Below are 20,022 nucleotides of genomic sequence, written 5' to 3' on the forward strand. Positions count from 1 at the left end.
GCGCAATGCAAACCAGACTACAGTCCTGATGCTTTGGACTACAACTCGCAGTAGCCATGGAAGTTGTAGCCCCAAACACCTGGAAGGAACCAGTCTGGCCAAGGCTGAAGGAAGGGCGTATCTCCCTTACCATTACTACACGGAGGTTGCGACAGCTGGCCTTTTGCTTTCTTCCTATTTTGCTTCCTTTCTTCATCCCGGATTTTCCTCTCAGCTCCCTGTCATGAGAAACACAGATATTGATGAGTCTACTGTGCACAGCGTTTCCCTCCAACAGGGATAACTGGCTCACTGCTGTTATAGCCAGCCCAATTCATTCATCCCATTATTGCTATGCCACTTCAGGGGGTCTAGCCCACTCAAGGCAGCTCACAATGTCAGAAAGGCACCACACGCGGCGCGATCTAAAATAATCAAAATGAATAAGGCCACAGCATTAGCACATCTGAAAAAGGCCAGTTAAAACACTTATGACTAAGAGGACAACTAAATGGAGGTGGATTATATAACACAGCTCTCTAGAAAAGGTCGTTAGCAAAAGGCAGTTCGAAAAAGTTGGGTTTTGAAAAATGGTTTAACAATCCAGAACATGGAGGCCATTCACATCTATCAAGGGTAGCAGAATTCCAGAGTCCTGGATTACACACACACACACACACACACACACACACACACACACACACACACACACACAGTGGGAGGGATTAAATTTGGGTTTCTGCAATTAAAGCCCATTAAAGCTCCTACTTCTTAAAAAAATCACATTCCGTGGTAAGGAAGCTGAGAGTATAATATGGGGTAAGAAGAAACTGACATTCCTCCTCTGCTGCTGCTCTGAACCTTGTTTCGTTGCTCCTTCCTCCTACATCCTTTCTTTCCCCCATGAGAAAAGAGTTTAAAAATGCTTAATCCAGTCCAGTTTAGCAATGCTTTTGGCTACATCTCCTCCAGGCCCTTCTGATTTACCCGAACAAGTGGATCAATTTTCTATTTAGAAAACCATACAGAGCATGGCAGAACTAAACACCAACTCACAAGCACCATGGTTCATAGCCACCTTATTTTGCAGCCAACACACAGTGAAGCAAGTATATAAGGGAAATAAATGAAACAGGGCGCATAACTTTGCAGAGAGACAATGCTAGTGCGCTATCAGATTATGCCCGCTGTCCTGAGGCACCCGCTGGGGTTGTCTGCATCCAGCCCTTAATCCCCTTCCCCCAAGAGGCACAGGACAAATGTATTAATACCAGCAACAAAAATAGTCAGAGCTATAATGAGGACAATTAAGGGAGCCTGCAAACAAGTACATCCAAGCTCACAAAAAAACATTAAAAAATGCAGATGTGTCCCGTGGGATTTAAACACTCTCTCTGTTGACCTGCTGAGCCATTCTGCAGCCGCTGCTCTACAATAATGTAAATACATAATGAAAGCATTCCATGCTGCTATGTGTACGATAAGGAGCTGAGCATTTAGCTGGCAATTAAACTACAATTCAGTGAAGAAACAGAAATCTGACCTGTTCCATACATCAAAATGCTCAGAAAGTTACTTGTTGGGGCTAATACTTCTAAGACATGGGTGGGGAACCTTTGGCCCAGAGATCTAACCAGGCCTACCAGGCCTCCCCATTTGGCCCAGATACAATTTTGGCCTAGTCACAACTAACTGCCCTACCTACACCAGTGGGAAGTGGGGTAGGGTGGCATGGCGTGGTGTGGCTGAAAGGGGATTTGCAGGCACTACAAATCAGCTGCTCAGTGATGCCAGTTCAAAGAGACAGCACATTGAAAGGGGTTTCTGAAGTCCTGACATCAGCTGAATCGAAGACCATTGGCAGACAGGTATAGAAAGAGAGAAAATCCAGGGAAAAGAATAATATGAGCTGATAGGACAGGATAAAAGGAAGGGATAAGGGAGGAAAGGGGCAAAGCCAAACATCAACAAAATGGAAAACAACAAAAGTGAATAAATGTAAATTAGACAAAAATAGCTGTAACTTTAAACGGTAAAGGTAAAGGACCCCTGACAGTTAAGTCCAGTCACAGACGACTCTGGGGTTGTGGTGCTCATCTTGCTTTACAGGCCGAGGGAGCGGCGTTTGTCTGCAGACAGTTTTTTCGGGTCATGTGGCCAGCATGACTAAGCCACTTCTGGCGCAACAGAACACTGAAACCAGAGCAGCGCATGGAAACGTTGTTTACCTTCCCGCAGAGCAGTACCTATTTATCTACTTGCACTTTGACGTGCTTTCGAACTGCTAGGTTGGCAGGAGCTGGGACAGAGCAACAGGAGATCACCCTGTCGTGGGGATTCGAACCACCAACCTTCTGATCAGCAAGCCCAAGAGGCTCAGTGGTTTAGACGACAGTGCCACCCGCGTCCCTTAGCTATAACTTACTTATTACTTAATTTAACACTTAACCTAAAGTCCATTATTTAACCCAAAGCAATTAATATCTCCTCCCTCCTAGTATGACTTTGGGTTCAGCCAACCCTGTTGAAGATAATGGCCAAACAACATGTCTATTTAAGGGTGGGGAGCGTGCTGAACGTGGCCTCTTTTATTTTGAAGAAAAGCACTCCGAGGTCCCCAGTCTGTAATATATTCTTAGTTGGATCGGGGTCTCATACCAGTTTCCTACTGTCAGGCTGCTATATGACCTCAATGATCTGTGTGCAGTAAACAGCACCTTAGGGGGCAAATAGCAACTGGGGAAAATATGTTTCCTGAGAAAACAGTTTACAGTCAACAGAGGGCCAACACAGCCTAGGCTGGTATCTCTGTGTTCCTACCTGTCACCTCTAGTCTGAAATATAATTAAGGATTAACTTAGGCAGAAATCTCCATAGGTCTAGACTATGGCAGGAGATGGGAGGAGGGTTTCAGGTGTGTGCTAGGTAAACCCTGGACGGTTAAGTCCAGTCAAAGGCGACTATGGGGTTGTGGCACTCATCTCGCTTTCAGGCCAAGGAAGCAGGCGTTTGTCCACCTACAGCTTTCCAGGTCATGCGGCCAACATGACTGAACCGCTTCTGGTGCAAGGGAACACTGTGATGGAAACCAGAGTGCACAGAAATGCCGTTTACCTTCTCACCGCAGCAGTACCTATTTATCTACTTGCACTTTTTGGTATGCTTCTGAACTGCTAGGTTGGCAGGAGCTGGGACAGAGCAACGAGAGCACACTATGTCGTGGGGATTCGAACCGCCGACCTTCTGATCGGCAAGCCAAAGAGGCTCAGTGGTTTAGACCCCCAGCACCACCAATGTCCCACAATGCTAGGAAGCATTGGAACGATATCAAACCCCTTCAAAGCTGCAACTTCAAGCCTTGCTGGATGAAGAAGAGTGATTTTAGAAACTATTCACCCAATCACTTCATTCTCGCCAAATGATTCCAGGGTGCAATCTACTTTAAGCATGGGGGGTTTTTTAATATAAAAATATATATTTTCTGAACCTGGCTCATTTGCCACTGTGTGGATGTCAAGACTCTGAAGTTCCTGATTGCAATTAACGTCCAGGGAGCCAGACACTTGATGGGATGGAGAATTTACAAGGAGTAAAATGAGATCAGCTTCACATGCAATTCTCTCTCCTGCTCCCTCCAGTTTTCTGACATAGAAACCTGAAGTACAGCTGTTCAGACCAGGGCATATTGGAAATTCAGTGAAATGAAAGGAATAGCACCCAATTGTTCTGATGGTCTTGGTTTCAGCTTAAAAGTAAGATGCTATTGAGCCAGTGATCCATCTAGCTCAATATGCTGATTGTCAGCAAGTCTCAAAATTCCAGACTGGGGCCTCTCCCAGCTCTAACCAGAGATGCTGGGGAACTTGCAACCTTTCACATGCAAAGCTGATGCCCTGTTATTGAGCTACAGGGTCTCTCGCCCATAAAAACCTGCCAAAATGAAGCAAATGTATAAAAGTGCATTTGCCCATAGTTGGAAGGGACCCCCCCCAAGCCATTTAATCCCACTCTTTGCTTTGAGGCAGGGCTGGGCAGTTCTAAGTCCCCAACATTAAGGCATTCAGTGTTAAATAATCCCTTTGTTCATTACCATAGACAGCAATGATATGAAGGATTTTGTCACCCATCGCCCTGTAGCGATGATCTCCCAGCTTGACACCAAAGCCTCTATTACGCAGCCATGTAATTCCGGTCTGCATCCCGCTGCCTTGCACTTTCCGTTACTATTTAAGTTGGTGCCAAATCTGTGAATAAACAAGCTACCCTTTCTGTAGCATTTTATTCTCACTTAGCAGGTACAGAAAGTGGGGCGTAAGCCGGTGGGAACCATGTGAAGATCTTATGGATTTAAGATGCTAATGCAGGTGGCGTCCGGGTGGCCACAGCACAAATTCTGCATAACAGAAGCTCTTCCCTGCTGAGTTTTGAATGGCTGAACCTTTGAATGCTAATATTTGTCATGCTCCGTTAGTCATCTGCGTATTATCTTAATCATTCCAAGTCCCGAGCACGCTAATGTTGGAAGTAATTTTTGCAGGAATCTCATAAGTGCACATGCTGCTCCCAGCAGCTTTCCTTCTTTCATTTTTCCCTATTACTTGACACTGTAATGCACCTGGGGCTATGCTTGGAGGCTATTATTTACATCAACTGTGTCAAAATCAAATCTGTTTGTAGTCGGGAGCCCATAGAATCGCAGGATTTTAGAGTTGTAAGGAAGGAGGATAAAATCAATTCAGTTTGCATTGAAAGCCAAATTCAGCACATTTGCGCTTCCTGAAACAGTGTGAGAACCGGAACTCATCCATCCTTCAAAATTCACATGGAGCCAAATCTTGCAATAGCCTTTGGAGAGAGTCTCCCAGATGATTTGCAAAATTAGATACAGATGCATCTTAAGAACAAAAGAAGAGCCTGCTGGATCAGACCAATGGCCCATCTAGTCCAGTATCCTGTCCCCACAGTGCCCAACCAGACAGACACACCTGTGGGGAACCCTCAAGCCACATCCAAGCACACAAGCCTTCTCCCTTCCTGTGGTCTCCAGCATCACCATCATGGCTTGTAGCCATCAATGGCCTCCTCCTCCATCAATTTGTCCAGTCCTCTTTTAGAACCACCTTCAATATGTGCTTCATAGTCAGAAGTGAAATATTTTAGCTCCACCTGGTACTGTGGCAAAGCACTACTGGTACTGTTCCTGGAGGCAGTATGCTTCTGAATTCCAGTTGCCGGAACCACAGGAGAGGCAAGTGCTGTTGTGCTCAGGTCTTGGTTCCCATAGGAATATGGGTGGCCACTGTGAGAATAGGACAAGGGACTAGATGGGCCTTTGGCCAGATCCAAAAGGACTCTTTGTTTCTTCTTAGCTGGCAGTCAGAACTAGGGCTGGGCGGTTTATCAATATATTGTCCAAAACTGGTTTGAAGTCCATATTGTGATATTAGTTTCATAGTTTTTGACATGGCAATATATTGTGAATCATGACGTGTGTTAGGGCTGGACGATATATTGTCCAAAACTGGTTTCAAGTCCATTTCATGATATTGGTTTCATATTTTTTGACCTAGCAATATATTGGGCAGGGAGGGGGTGATGCAAAAATCACAAAGTGGGGGAAACCGTGAAGCCGGCCAGTGCATCTATATAGCTCCATCCTTATTTCAGACACTGTGATATATCAGTATATCGCAATGATTAGCTGATGATATCGGGATGTTGAAAACCAGATATCGCTCAGCCCTAGTCAGAACCTTCAGAGGTTCACGGGTCTTAAGTTACAGGAGGGTGAAACCTGCTGAAAACATTTTTCCTACCCATGAGTAAATTTGCAGGTGTGCTCATTCTGATAAAGGGCATCCCTGAGTGCTAAAAATCCTCTTTTTTAATCTGTCCACATGACAGAAGGACAGAAGGCACAGTAGTTAAGATACTGCAGATAAATAGAGATGAAGGATCACAATAGTTTTTATGAGTAGAATAGATCAGATGTTTTTTTAAAAGACCATAATAAGTGACAAAAAGACCACACCACCCCCACTATTAATTCTACCCTACTCCCTTGCAATAGATTTATGTTAAACTGACTCAGTGTTGTGGCTGATGTTTCCTTGACAACCTACTTAACGCTATTTAAAGCATTACAGAACAGCCTATCATCTTAAGATAATAAGAAATAACTGTTCTCCAGAAAGTGCGAGGGCATCGAGGGCAGCAGGAATAACACGGAGAGGAAGCAAATCTCAGAACTGCACCTGCCTAATGCGGCAGAGTCAAACACAGGGAGGCAATTGTTTTGCAAATAGATTGTGCGCATATGACTGCCCTTTTAAAAAGAGAGCTTATGATCACAATGTATATTATGATGCATGCTCCTACAGGCTCTGGGCTTGGCTACTGCAACATGCTTGAAGACCACTTGGAAGCATGGGCTAGCACAAAACGTTATAGCAGGCCTGCTGCTACATATCATGATGGGGAACAGGTGTTGAGGCAAGGGATTGTTGTCACACTGCTGTCTTGGCTGCAGCAGCGATGCCACTCAGGAGGACTGGGATGGGGCAAGGGAAGCAGCAGGTACAGGTGTGGTTGCATCTTTGCCCACCATTGGCAACCTGGCTGGTTCTAAGTTCTCTGTGGCTAGGGACCCACACGTACAAAGATTTCTCTCTTTCATCAAATCTCCCACTTACTTAATCACACCAGACTTCATTTCAGTTGTTCCGAACAAACACCTGTAGCCAGAAAGGAGGGCCTTTGCAGGCATGGCTCCCAGAGTATGGAATTCTATAGAAAAAGACCTTTCTTTTTCATTAGGATTTTCTGGTTTCTCCCTACAGCAGCTTTTCTGGCAGGCTGATATATTTCTGAATTATTTTATAATGCTTCAATATTTATTTATTTATTTATTTATTTGGTAATTTTAATTTCTCTCTGTGTGCGCACTGCGAGCTGCTCTGAAGACTTGCTGCAAGAGCAAGATATGAATTTTATTTATTAAACTCGTATGCCGCCCCTCATCCAAAGATCACAGGGCGGTCCACAACATAAATATACAAAATGGCAACACAAAAGACATAATAAAACAAAAACAACAACCAATAACCAATGTTTTGTTGAAATGCTTTCAACAAAATAGGCAAGCAAACAAATATATTGGATCCACCATTCATTCTCTCTCCCTCTCTCCTTGAGATGCTTGGGAGAAAGACAGGATTGTGAGGGTAATAATTAAAATAAAATGTCCCTTATTCACATTGCAGCTTATGCAGCCCTTTATTGCCCTCAATGGAGGTGAGTGAAAGAACTGGTTGTAATTTGTATTCTGGGACCCTTATGGTGAAGGACGGGGACAGAATCTTACATAGAAATAAAGTTGGCATGGATTTTGTTTTTAGACCAGATGTACACTTTGTGACAAATGACTGCCTGGGAATCGGCTTTGTTTTGGGTATGGCTGGTAGGAACAGCTGAGAGCATGCGGGAAAGTGCTAAGGATGGGTTTGGCAGATGTGTTAGTAGCAGGACATATGGGCGCAGCTTCTATCTCCTCGGCTGTTTTGATTTAACTGCGAATGAGGTTTTAATCTGTGATTTGTGTGTGTGTATTTTTGGCATTTGAATCCTGCTTGTCATTTCTCCTCCCCTTCTAAGAAAATATTTTGCTTCCTTGCTAAACATGCTGCTTCAAATACGGGTGTCTACCGTACCTTGCATTTCATTTGTGATGTTTTATTTTGATATTTTGCAACATTTATGTGTCTAAAGAGATGTTGTGAACTGCTCAGAGATAACACCCTGCGCTCAGAATGGTTAAGAAGTATACCGAAATGATCTAAAGAAAGAAAGAAATCTTTAAAAGTTGGTCTTTGTTTATCAAAACAAAGAGCATTCTCATACAATGCCACTAGATGGCATAAACAGACTTATGGAGGTAAAACAGGTACGTTCAAAATTGGGCCCCTGACCTGCCAGAGGCTCCACTATCCACTACGCTGACTCCTAGGGTCACAACAATTCCTCTGAACTGTGTGTCAATGCAGTTGGAAAAGCATCAGATTAACATGCTCCGAATATGGACCAATTCTGCCAAGGCAACAGCATTCTGCAGCCAGTTGCAGTTTACAAACGCTCCTCAAAGTCTGCATGCTGCAACAGTCTAACCTGGATGTACCAGAGCACGTGGGACGGGGGAAGTGTCAGATCTACCTTCCCAAGAAAAGGGAGCAGTTGGGGCAGCAGCTGAAAGGGACAGCTAAGCATCCGGGAGCCAGAGGACTTGAGAAGGACTCCCACACAGCACACTTGATTCTTCGGAGTAAACACTGTCCAGAGGAAGAGGAGAAATTTCCCCGTCTCTCTGCCACAAGTCCTGAGTCATGTTTTAAGAGCATCTAGTCTCCTGGAATACCCGCTGTCTTGTGCACTTAAGAATTTGGCCTGAAAACTCTCAGCCTGAGGCTGCGAATGTGAGTGAGACTATAACTGCACATTATGGGGGAAGGAAACGTAGGACATTCTAAGGATGCTTTCTGTGTAAATTCACAGCTGTTTGCTGTCCTGGCCTCTCAGCTTAATGAACATAAGAATGCAAGAATAGACTGCTGGATCAGACCAATGGCCCATTTAGTCCTCACAGTGACCAGAGCACTCTCCCCTCCTGTGGTTTCCAGCAGCTAGTATTTAAAAGTATGGCTAGTAGCTGTCTCCTCCACAAATTTGCATGGCCCTTCTAGTGATGCTTGGCTCAGAGGAACAGGTGGGAAGTTAGTGGAGGTTGTGACAGCAGCAGGTAACCGGAGACTTCAATGGGACACTTTTTGAACCGAAAGCCCTTTTGGACAAAGAGCATCACATCACTTCTGTGACTTACACAACTTCCAATCTGATCTTTATCATGGGCAACCTTCCAGTGCTTGTATGTCAATGGTGGGTGTGGCCAGAGGCAAAGTGGGTGGAGCAAGGGATGTGACCTTTTACCTTTGTGCAGTAGGCTGTACTGCAGACACACACAATCCAGATTTTTACTTATACACACACACACACACACACTCCATCCAGGTAAGGAAAAGACCTGGAGAAGAGGCCTGAGAATCTGAGTTCCCACCTGTTATTCTAGATATGGTGGTACAGAAAAGGTAAAGGGACCCCTGACCATTAGGTCCAGTCATGGCCGACTCTGGGGTTGCGGCGCTCATCTCACTTTATTGGCCGAGCAAGCCGGCGTACAGTTTCCAGGTCATGTGGCCAGCATGACTAAGCCAGATATGGTGGTAAACAGTAGTAAATATCTGATGATACTCCGTTTCACCATTGGCCCTGATTTACACAGCCCCATTGCAGATAAGAGTTGAGTTTTAATTGTTGTTCATGACTGTTTGTTCTCAGGGACCACTTCACTGGGACTGCCAGATGTTGTTGGACTACAAATCCATCATCAGTTGCTCAGTTGGTGCGGTGCTTCAAATCGTGGTGTTTTTGCTGCAAAATTCTGCAAAAACTCTTGCCAGACTTTGGTACTGGTTTGGAGTGAACTGGACAACGTCCAGTTTGAGCTAATAACTATGGCCCTAGGTTTGAGTAGCAATTGCTCTGTTAGTGGGGCACTGCAAAACACAGAGTTTTTGCTGCAAATCAACACCAAAAAACCCTTCAAAACTTTGGCACAGGTTTGGAGAGGATCCCAAATTGTGGGGTTCATAGTTAATTTTCCTATCATCTTTGTCCGTTAGCCATGCTGGCTGGGATTGATGGGAGTTGGAGTCAACAACATCTGCGAGGCCACAGGTTCCCTATTCCAGTTATAAACTATATTTTATTGCCATGTTCTTTAAGGCAATACTGCCCAGAAAAGTTATCAGCTCCCGATCACTAGACTATGGATAAAAATAAACCAATAACAAGAGGTTGCAGAATGTTACAGGTAGAAGCAATCCTTAGCCACTTGCTGCCGCAGGCCAGTGTTTGCATGGTTGACCGCATATATCCTATTTTAAGACTCAGTGAGCTATCCAGGCTCCAGGTTTGATAAGGGTAACATTTTAACTACTCCTGTGCTCTTTTCTCCTACTTTTAAGATGGCTTTGATTAGATCTGTCAACACTCATTTCCTTCTCCCCAACCATGAAATGTGAAGTATCAATTAAACGGATAGATAGTCAAAGCGATGAATATGTATAATTCAAAGGGCTCAGCTCCTTGTCGTCTGTAGGTCACTCATGATGGGGCCCATGCTCTTAAGCTCTTTCTTCCCCGCCTTCCCCTCATTACTTTTCAAAAAATGGCAAACTGGGGGGGGGGGAGCCCCTACTCAAGCCTTTGAAATTTACTGAGATTTTAAGCAGGCAACTGTATCTTCAGATTACTACAAATATCTGACCTTTACAAATGATAATATAGCACTTAAAATTCATTGCTTCGATATATATTTTTAAAGGTTGCTAATCATGGCTGATAAGGAAAGAAGGAAGATCTGGCTGTTTGCACAGCACACTTTTTTTTTTGCCTGTTCCCACTAATATCCTTATATTGAGGTTAGAGGACTTGGGTATTAAACACCACTACCAGACCAGACCAGAGCCAAAGAGGTCATGTCCAGAGGAAAACACAGAGAGGCCTACTCCCAGGCCTGAGCCTGTTTTAGATTTTATGGCTTTCTTCATCTATTTCCCACCCCCCACCCCCCAGTTTTGCAATGATATTGTTATATTTTTATAATCATGGACGCCAAAGGAAGCCAGGAATAAAGCAGCTTCCCAAGACATTCTAGGAAGTTAAAATAGCGGCCAAACTAAAAAGTAGAAGGAAACAGCAACAAAAGTAAAGGAAAATGAATGCAATGAAACAAATATACAAATAAATGAACAAATGAGGTCTTTGATGACTAAAATAATTGATAAGCGAACAAAAAAAGTCCTGCTCACCCCTCTCCTCTTTTCAGCACTGAGTAACGTATCATCTTACCTTGTCACAGAAAACCTTGATCTGGCAGAAGGCACGATGGATAGGTTTATTGCTGCGATTATTGTAGCTGTACGTGTCAATCTGAATCATCAGTGGAAGTCCCTTGACTCCTTTCTGAGAAGAGAAGTCTGTGCTCAGGCAGTTCACCGTGATGAAAATCTGATTTAGAGAAGAAGAAAGTTTAAAGTTAAACTGGTACAGAAGTGGTTGTTATCCATGAAGAGAATTCAATGAAGTCCTGCCTCTATTTAATATTTAAACTTCCACTTGCAGCACCATTTGAGAAATTGATCCCTGTTCAATAGAGGTTTGGAATTATTGTTTTAAGGGTTTTTCCAACAGTGAAGTGATTTGATGAAGCCAACTCAGCTATTCAGCTCAACTCACCTGTTCACACATGTGATACATTAGAATCAATAAAGGAATATTACTATAAGAATTGGCTGACTCATTCTAATCAATATGTGAAATCCCCACCTTTCTCCACAACCATTTCCTGATCACTCAGCACTATGGGAACAGTCACCATATGCAGTCTTTTTCTGTACAGTTATTAAAAGGTGCAACTTTTTAAAAGGCCCAAACTCTAAGCCCCATAGCATTTTGGCTACCATATTTTTTGCTCTATAAGACGCACTTTTCCCCTCCTAAAATGTAAGGGGAAATGTGTGTGCGTCTTATGGAGCGAATGCAGGCGGGAATTTCTGCTGAGCGCTTTCTTTAAAGAGCCGCGTGGAGCGTGTGTGCGGCTTTTCCCTGAGGAGGGAGAAGGGCTGCCCCCAATACATTCCACGTGCTCTTTAAAGGGAGTGCCTCAGCCGCGCACAGCCTCTCACGGGCAGGGGATGAAGGCTCCCCTTGCCCGGGAGAGGCTGTGTGCAGCCAAGCAAGTAGCCAGGACAGCCAGCGGGATCGCAGGGATCCCGCTGGCTGTCCTGGCTTCTTGTTTAGCCGCATGCAGCCTCCCCAGCCCAGGCTAAACAAAAAGCCAGGACAGTGAGTGGGATCGTGCGCTGAGATCCCACTGGCTGTCCTGGCTTCTGGCTTAGCCGCATGAAGCCTCCGCAGGGCACAGGGAGCCTTCATCCCCGTGCCCTGCGGAGGCTTTGCGGGGCCATCCAAAAGTAAGTGTCTGAATAGCCCTGGAACTGCCAGTCTACAATACTGAGATAGAAGGCTCAATGGTCAGATTCAGTGTAGGGTGGCTTCCTACTTTCCAGTGGGCCTTATGGCGGCACTGCAGATGGCTAAGAATACTAGCAAAACACAGAATTATGCAAAGACATAAGAAAACCCACTTATATTTTTTCCCTATGCAATGACATTAGTTCAGAAAATGAAAGATGTAGAAAAGATTGGAAAAGATGTGGGGAAAGGAAGACTAAAGAAAAAAGAAGACGGATCTCAGGGAGATATAGCTAATGTGCCTTACGGGGAGAATTTAACAGCATTCATCTGATTACAGAAGTCGATATTACTGTCCGGTTTTTTATGGTGCAGCCGTCTCAGCTTGTTTGCTCGACCCAGCTAATAGCACAGCGGCATTTCTGTACCTGATGGTATCACAATGCTGTGCTTGCAAACAATGCAGTTGAACTTTAACTGATGTGAGGGAAGTGGTCTGGGAGAAATCCACTTCAGTGGGACGTGCAAAATGGACTGCATTTCCTGTCTTAACGTAAGCCTCGTGCAGGGATTTCTGCACGGATGATGCACTTTTGAAGAAGTGGGGCAGCAAGACTGTCCCCTCCCCACATCCTGCATTGCACTGAGCATGCCCCCTGGTTGTCTGCATAGGGAAAATGAAGGAGCAGCCTTCAAGTGCCTGGAACACTGTGAGGTCATCCAGTGGGCGTGGCCAGTGCCCCAAGGGATGCTGGGCCAGCACATTCCTGCTGCCCTCCTCTCCACACATAGGATTGCATGCATGCAGAATACCTGAATGGGGCTATACGGAGGTGGGGATTTTTCTTTCCCCAGTCCAAGGACCACATTCCATTCAGAGGGAAACTTTCAGGTGGCTAGAATGCAAGGCTGAGCAGAGCAAGGACTAAGACGTTTACCTTTCTACAGCAGGCTACATTTCTACATGGCAAAGCCAGAGGTTTAAACACGATGTCTGTTCAACCAGGGATGGAGAACTTATGGCTCTCCAGATGTTGCTCTATAACCTCAACATCCCTGGCCATGCTAGCTGGGGTTGACGGGACATGGAATCTAACAACATCTGGAGGGTCTCCCCATCTGTGCCCTACACATTATGAGAACAGCTTATTATAATTCCAACCATCTCTGACTACCAAAGAATACATGCTACTTATGCAAGGATACTGTGCATTGGGTCAAAATGCCTGAATCTCAAATATAGGAACACTAACAAAAGGAAAATTCAAGCAAGAAACTTTCAGATAGCTGCCCTGAGCTTGGAAAAACAGGATACAAACCAGTTAGACAAATAAATTCAGCTGCAGCAAAATTATATTGATGGAGAAGCGGAGATAGCTGAGTGATGGTAATTGATGACTACAAAAGGCCATCATTTTAGAAGATGGAATATCATCCTCCTGACACCTTAATAGATCAAGTCTCTTTAACAATCAATAATTTTAAACTTATGGCAAGCCCCTACACACAGAGGGGTGGGGGCAAAAGCTGTTGTATCAGTATTAATGCTGTGTTGTTTTGCATTATAGGAACTGGGCTAGAATTAAGGAAGACCAGTGACTTTTGCAAGGTTTTATGCTTCACTACACTGCCCTACTAGCCTCCTTTAGAAACAGTGGGGAGGGAGGGGGCTTTTAACTCGAAAAGGCCATTCACAAGAATGTGACACTGAAGCTATAAAATATGCTTTGAGTGTGCTTTTAGTTTTAATTTAGCTTCATGGCCAAGATGACATCAATGCTCTATCACCTTTCCTTCTGAAAGATGACTGATGCTCAATTATCTAGATTCTCAGGAGCCTTTCAGGGATGTCTCAGAGCATCATTTATTCTCATGCTTCAGAAATCTGCTCTAGGTAGAAGGGCACTTTGATGCCACAGTGACAGATGCTGTGGAATAAGGAAGGCTGGAGGGAAGGTGGCAGAGATTACAACAACCAAACATCACACTAGTCAACAGAGAAAGATGTACCTCTGATTGCAAAATACAGCTAGTGAATAATTACGTGCCTTTGATAAAATTCTTTCCCCCTCTATTCCACAGCAAATTGTGCATGTTCTAGGGAACACTTATGATCCGTGGAATAACAACATTGTGGTCGTTGGAAATGGCCCACAATGGGCAGAGAGGAGAGAAGCAGTCTATCCAGATGCCATAGTAGAGAATGCAGACATGTTCTCACAAGAATTTTCCTCTGCAGGGAAATGCATGGACTCCTTCCTACTATATGAGGAAAGAAAACAATATGGGGCACTGAGTGCATATTGGTACAGAAATGGACACCCAGCTGCAATACTTTTGCTATGGCTGTCATCACTGGGTTGGGTCAAGTATAGATTATAATAGAACATAGGCATTAGGAACCTAGGAAGTTGTACTGTACAGTCTGACCATTGGTCCATCTACTTAATTTTGTCCAGTTAGCATTGTAGCTGCTCTACAGGGTTTCATCCCTACCTAGAGATATCAGAGACTGAACCAAGGGCCATCCTGCTCTACCCCAAACTTCAACTGCTGGGTCCAAAACTCTGGCCTGAAGTAGTCATACATGCTCAGGCTCAAAGACGAATAGCTGAGGGCTTCTACGTGGAGAAGCCTCATTTGAGGGACCACAGGTTCTCCATCCCATGCAGTGGCAGAAGAAGGGGACTCCCAGAGGACTTCCCCCTAAAGGCAAACCTGCTGCAAGTTGCAAGCCTTAAGGTTACACTGCACAGCTTCCGTCTCTTTTCCTTCGAAAGCAGATACTACAAGGCAGCATGATGACAAATGTTGGTATCTAATCTGCAGAAGAGAGATAGTCGAAAGATGTATGCGGGTAATTTCGACTCTCAAACGTCAATACCCAAGCTCCATTGCCTCAGGGCTTGGCACTAATTAGAGAGATAAAGGTAGGCAGCAAGTTTGCTGGCATTTGAAAAGGGGGGGAAACACTGAGAAAACAGAGACAACGTGTACAGATGGGAGAAGAGATAGGTTGGATTTTGGCTCGGGGCACTGCAGATATATGATCACAGGGCGGAGTGGGAGAGAAATCCACATATACTTATCTCTTGTGTGTGAAAATACAGTCAGCTCTATTTAGAATCTAAACTGTATAAATTTCTTAAGATTTAAATGGCAGGAAAATAGCAATAGGCCTTAGGTTTCCTCAGGCAATCTCCCATCCTCATTTGCAATTCTTAAATATAAAAAGGGCCCTGAAAATTCATATTATCAGCAGCAACACCTTATCAGTTGAAATGTGGCACTTCCCCAATCTGTGCCGTGCATAACGTGCTGACAGAAAGAACAGGTAGAGGCTAGAGTAGTCACACGTTATTTAATAATTGTATTTTTTTGTATTTGAGACACTTTAATATACTGGTTTTTATCTGCTCTCCACAGAAGCTGTATGTGACATGAATCAGGGTAATATTAATGGAGATTTAGGGTGATATTACTCGCAGCATACCCATTCAAATGAATGTACCAAACTTAAGTTATGTTTATTCATCTCAGTGGTTCTACTCTGATCATCACCCTTAGAAGATTCAAAACTGATAAAAGGTTTTGCTAAAATTGAAAAAAGGTCTTGATTGTTCAAAACAATAAAAGGCTGAGGGGAGAGAACTAAATAGAGGCTGCGGGGGCAGGAAGAGACTCTTTGGTGAATTTGAGACAAAAGGATGTTTCATGGGTGTATAGCGCAGCGCAAGTGTTTAGTTTACTACATTATCCAGGCAACCACTACAAGTCTCCATGTGGGAGAAAGATACATGTGTAAAATGAGAATTAACATTTGATTTTGCACAATATATACAGTGAAGTCGCTGGCTGTACAGCAGGCTTCATAGTGCCTTCCAGATGTTTTGTTTCCAGATGTTAGCTTAGCGAGGAACAACTCACATACCAAAACTGATGTGGAAGTCACTGTCAGAAGTAAAAAAAGATAGCTAGGAAATGGTTTTGACAGACTTGCTTTGCTTTCTCATTCAGAAAATCTCAGTGTTCCCACGTTCACTTGTTACAAGCTGAAACCTACGAAGTTGGTAACATCAGAAATATGGACAGAAATATTATAACACACATAGAAGAAGAAGAAGAGGAGGAGGAGGAGTTTGGATTTGATATCCCACTTTATCACTACCCTAAGGAGTCTCAAAGTGGCTAACAATCTCCTTTTCCCTTCCTCGCCCACAACAAACACTCTGTGAGGTGAGTGGGGCTCACCAGATTACGACTCCACTGCTCTTAACCACTACACCACACTGGCTCTCATACTGTTTAGTGTTTGATTTATTACAGTCACAGATGCTGTTCAGAGGACTACATTTCTGACAGCATGCCACGTTTAACAATAAATATAAAACTCCGAACTAAAAGTGGTTTTTCCCTGCTTTCAGGATTTTTCTAGCCAGCGTGTCTCCTACATCAGTCTTAATTTTTTTTTTATAAACCTTCAGTTATAATGATAATAAAAACCACCTTAAACACGACCTTTTTGCTTGTTTTCTTAAATCAACAATCAGCTGCTTAAATAATGAAGAAGAAAATACAGAAGGCCTAAATGGTCTGGTGTAGTAAATTCCTGAGATAAATTTGAGACTAGGTTTCTAATACCTACGGTTTGGAAACATAGGAATCTGCTGTTTACCAAAGGTGACCATTTATCCATCTAGCACAGTATTTTATTCTCTGGCTTCCAGTGGCACATCGCTGTCTGCAGGAGCTTGTGTCTCCCAAGCCAAAGCAATAGTCTCCCAGCTGGGGCCACTTATTGGGAGGACATGGGAATCACGGAGGGGGGCTGTGTGAGTGTGCCGGTAGGAGCACTTGACCCGCTTCTGAGGTCTAGCTCTGAGGGCCTTCTGGCAGTTCCCTCCCTGCGAGAAGTGAGGTAGTAGGGAACCACGCAGAGGGCCTTCTTGGTAGTGGCACCTGCCCTGTGGAACGCCTTCCTAATAGATGTCAAGGAAATAAACAACTATCTGACTTTTAGAGGACATTTGAAGGCAGCCCTGTTTAGGGATGTTTTTAATATTAGATGTTTTATTGTGCTTTTAATTCTGTTGGGAGCTGCCCATATGGGCGGGGCATAAATTAATAATAATAATAATAATAATTTGCTGAACCACCCTCCTCCTGCAAGTAGCAACAGTGCCCCTGCCAGCAGGTTGCCACTACAGGCAAGATGCTCCTATTTCATCTGGGACCTTCATCACACTTCATGAACCTGGGACCGTCTTCATGCTTAAAACAGCAAGGAACTGGATAGCCCATCACCTGTTCCAACGTTGTTGTTGTTTTAAAGGAGAAGCTGTATCACCTGTATAACAATTATTTATTGTTACAGGTCATCTAATCAGCTCCAAAAGTACAATTTCACAGGACTGCACGGTCAGGCACTCAGAAGATGCTTTAAATATATTTTCGCCTAAAAAGAATGACTCTGTTCAGAGTTCAAGCCAGCCATTGCCTCTAAGAGGGCATTCCATTTCACACAGACACAGGTTGCATTTTCCTGACATTACCAGTTGAAATGATTAGCTGGATTTGTCTTGATTTTGAATCAATGACTGGGCATTTCTCAGGTTCCGGACAAGGACTAAAACAGACTAAGATGGATGCTGGGCAGAATTGCTGTGAAATTGAAGTAGCTGCCTCCTCAAACTAGGTTTATAGAAATGTGTTGATGCTGTATATTTCATCTGTAGTAAGCTATCCTACTGGAGTTGTTTTTCAGGATGAGGGGGTGGAAAAGGAGGATTTGGCAGGTCGTGATATTTATTTAACTGTTCTTATCAGGGAATTCTTTGTGTTTGTTTTTTACAACTTCTTTCTTGAAATAAAATTATGATGATGATCAGCTAGCAGGTGGTGCAAAAGGCTTCAACCCTGTAACTTGGAGAACCACTGTCAGGCAGAAAATATAATTCAAAGATAGATGGACAAATAGTCTGATGCGGCAGAAGGCAGCTTTCCATGTTCCTAGCAACTTTTTTATGTTAAAAACAAGCATCCTTTTGTTTGTTTGGGCAAAGAACTGTATATTCGACTCTAGGGAGTTCTATCTTCATGCCATAAAATAAATTAAGAGATCCACTGCTAACACTTTAAATTTTAAACAAAACTATCAACCCATTATATCTTAATCATTTGTTTTTGTTTCTGGTTCTTAGAATCTTGCTGCCAGTCCCGAGCCCTAAACACTGGGCACAGTAGAGCTTTAAATAAACAAAACTCCTTTGTGCAGAGTAAGTGCAGCTTTTATAGTTTCTTTTGACATCCGTTACCTTATAAATTCATGCAAAGTCAACGCCTTTGTTCTAGCTCAATACCAATGTCTCCAGCAAATGTTTACCTTTCCCTTTAAGAAGCTTCCTTTACCCTGCACCACACCCCAGCAGCTACATAAAAACTCGGTTTGCTGCAAATGGTAGGTGCACACCTGTTCGGCCATTCGTATACACTGCAGTTGCTAGATGCATTGCAACCACAGCGTTTTATTTAAAACACCCTGCTTTATGTGCCATTTAAAGAACCCTGGCTCTCAGCCAAATTCTACACTAGTTTTGGTAGTGGTGTTTATATACCGTTTCTTCTTTTCTAATTTTTAAAGTACTAAATGTTAACGGAAATTATACGTTTTTGTACATGTTAACAAGAAAAAATTAAATACACACATGTGCATAGCCGCACAAACCAAAGGTTGCAAATTATGAGGTTCTGCAGGTATGGTAGGGATCTCTACTCATATTAGAGGCTTCTTACCCTTGCAAAACTACAGGTTCAGGAAATGCTTTAGCAGGGTTGATCACACTGTTAGGCCGAATGAGGCAGCTGCATCAGGTGGCAGCTGTTGGGGGGCAGGAAAAAACAGTGAGAGGTTGGAGGGCAGAACTCTATGTGCCACATTGCCCGTCCTGACCCCCTCTAAGTTAGTCTATTGCCTTGACATATGGCAGAGGACACTGGTGTTGAAATTCAATTCTTCGCCTCTGCCCTGCTCCCTCTTCTGGGTTTGCAAAAAGCACAGGTGTGCACAAGCTTTGAACACACATAAAATGGTCATTCCCTGTATGTGGAAGTGTGTATGTGTGTGCATGCTCCTATGCTCCATGTTATCCTTTGCCTCAGGCAGCAAAGTATATTTGGCCAGACCTGAGCTTAAAAATTTTGAGTTATCAGATGTATGATGGGTTTATACACATATACACAGGTACCGGGCAAAGGGAAGATGTTATTACAAAGCGAAGGCCAAAGGCCCAGCAATGTTAAGGGTGCAAGAATTGTGTCACAACTCTCCATTCAAAAGAGCCCATCAGAATAAGAGTTATCGACTGCCAACAAAAGAAGATGAATGGTGCACTAAAGACCAAAATAAGAACATTTATGTTCCTTCCAAATATTGCCCCTTGCAAGGGTTGCACATGCAGGCTTCTCTGGTGCCGCCAGCAAACTAGTCCGGTGCCAGGAGGCAGCACAGATGTGCTAATCTTGTGACAAGAGGGTACGAGTTTTGTGGGTGAAAAGGGAAAGGAAAAGGATACAGTTCCTCTAAGGCTGTCTTTCCCAATCTGGTGCCTCCAGATGTCTTGGGCTGATGTAGTGTAATCCAAAACATCTGGAGGCACCAGGATAGGGAAGGCTATTCGAAGGCCAATTCTCTCCCTCCCTAAGATTTTTCATGGGTTATACATAATAATAGGGACAAGGTCAACTATGGAAACAAGCTTTTTATCAAGGATGGGGAACACACGCCTAATCTGGTGCATGTTGCACTAAAATATTCTAAAGCAGTGCTTCTCAACTTGTGATAGTTCACAGTATGGGTCACGTGGTATAGTGCTTAAAAAGATCCACAGCAATCTAAAGATCTAAACAAGCAACTCTGCCCACATGGAAGTAGCTTCCCTATGGTATGGATGAGTCCCA

General features: G+C 43.7%; 1 protein-coding gene across 2 annotated transcripts in view; it reads right to left on the reverse strand.

Moving 5' to 3' along the window:
• GRHL2 (grainyhead like transcription factor 2) overlaps positions 1–20,022 on the reverse strand; it is a 70,053-nt gene that overhangs the window by 17,626 nt on the left and 32,405 nt on the right. For both annotated transcript variants that reach the window (XM_081918831.1, XM_081918830.1), the window contains exons 9-10: positions 10,942–11,100; positions 131–218 (exon numbers count right to left, since the gene is read on the reverse strand). In XM_081918831.1, coding sequence (XP_081774957.1) covers positions 131–218; positions 10,942–11,100 — 247 coding nt within the window. The remainder of the gene's footprint in view (positions 1–130; positions 219–10,941; positions 11,101–20,022) is intronic.

This window comes from Podarcis melisellensis (assembly GCF_964234715.1).
Source record: "Podarcis melisellensis genome assembly, chromosome: 7".
Classification (NCBI taxonomy): Eukaryota; Metazoa; Chordata; class Lepidosauria; order Squamata; family Lacertidae; genus Podarcis; species Podarcis melisellensis.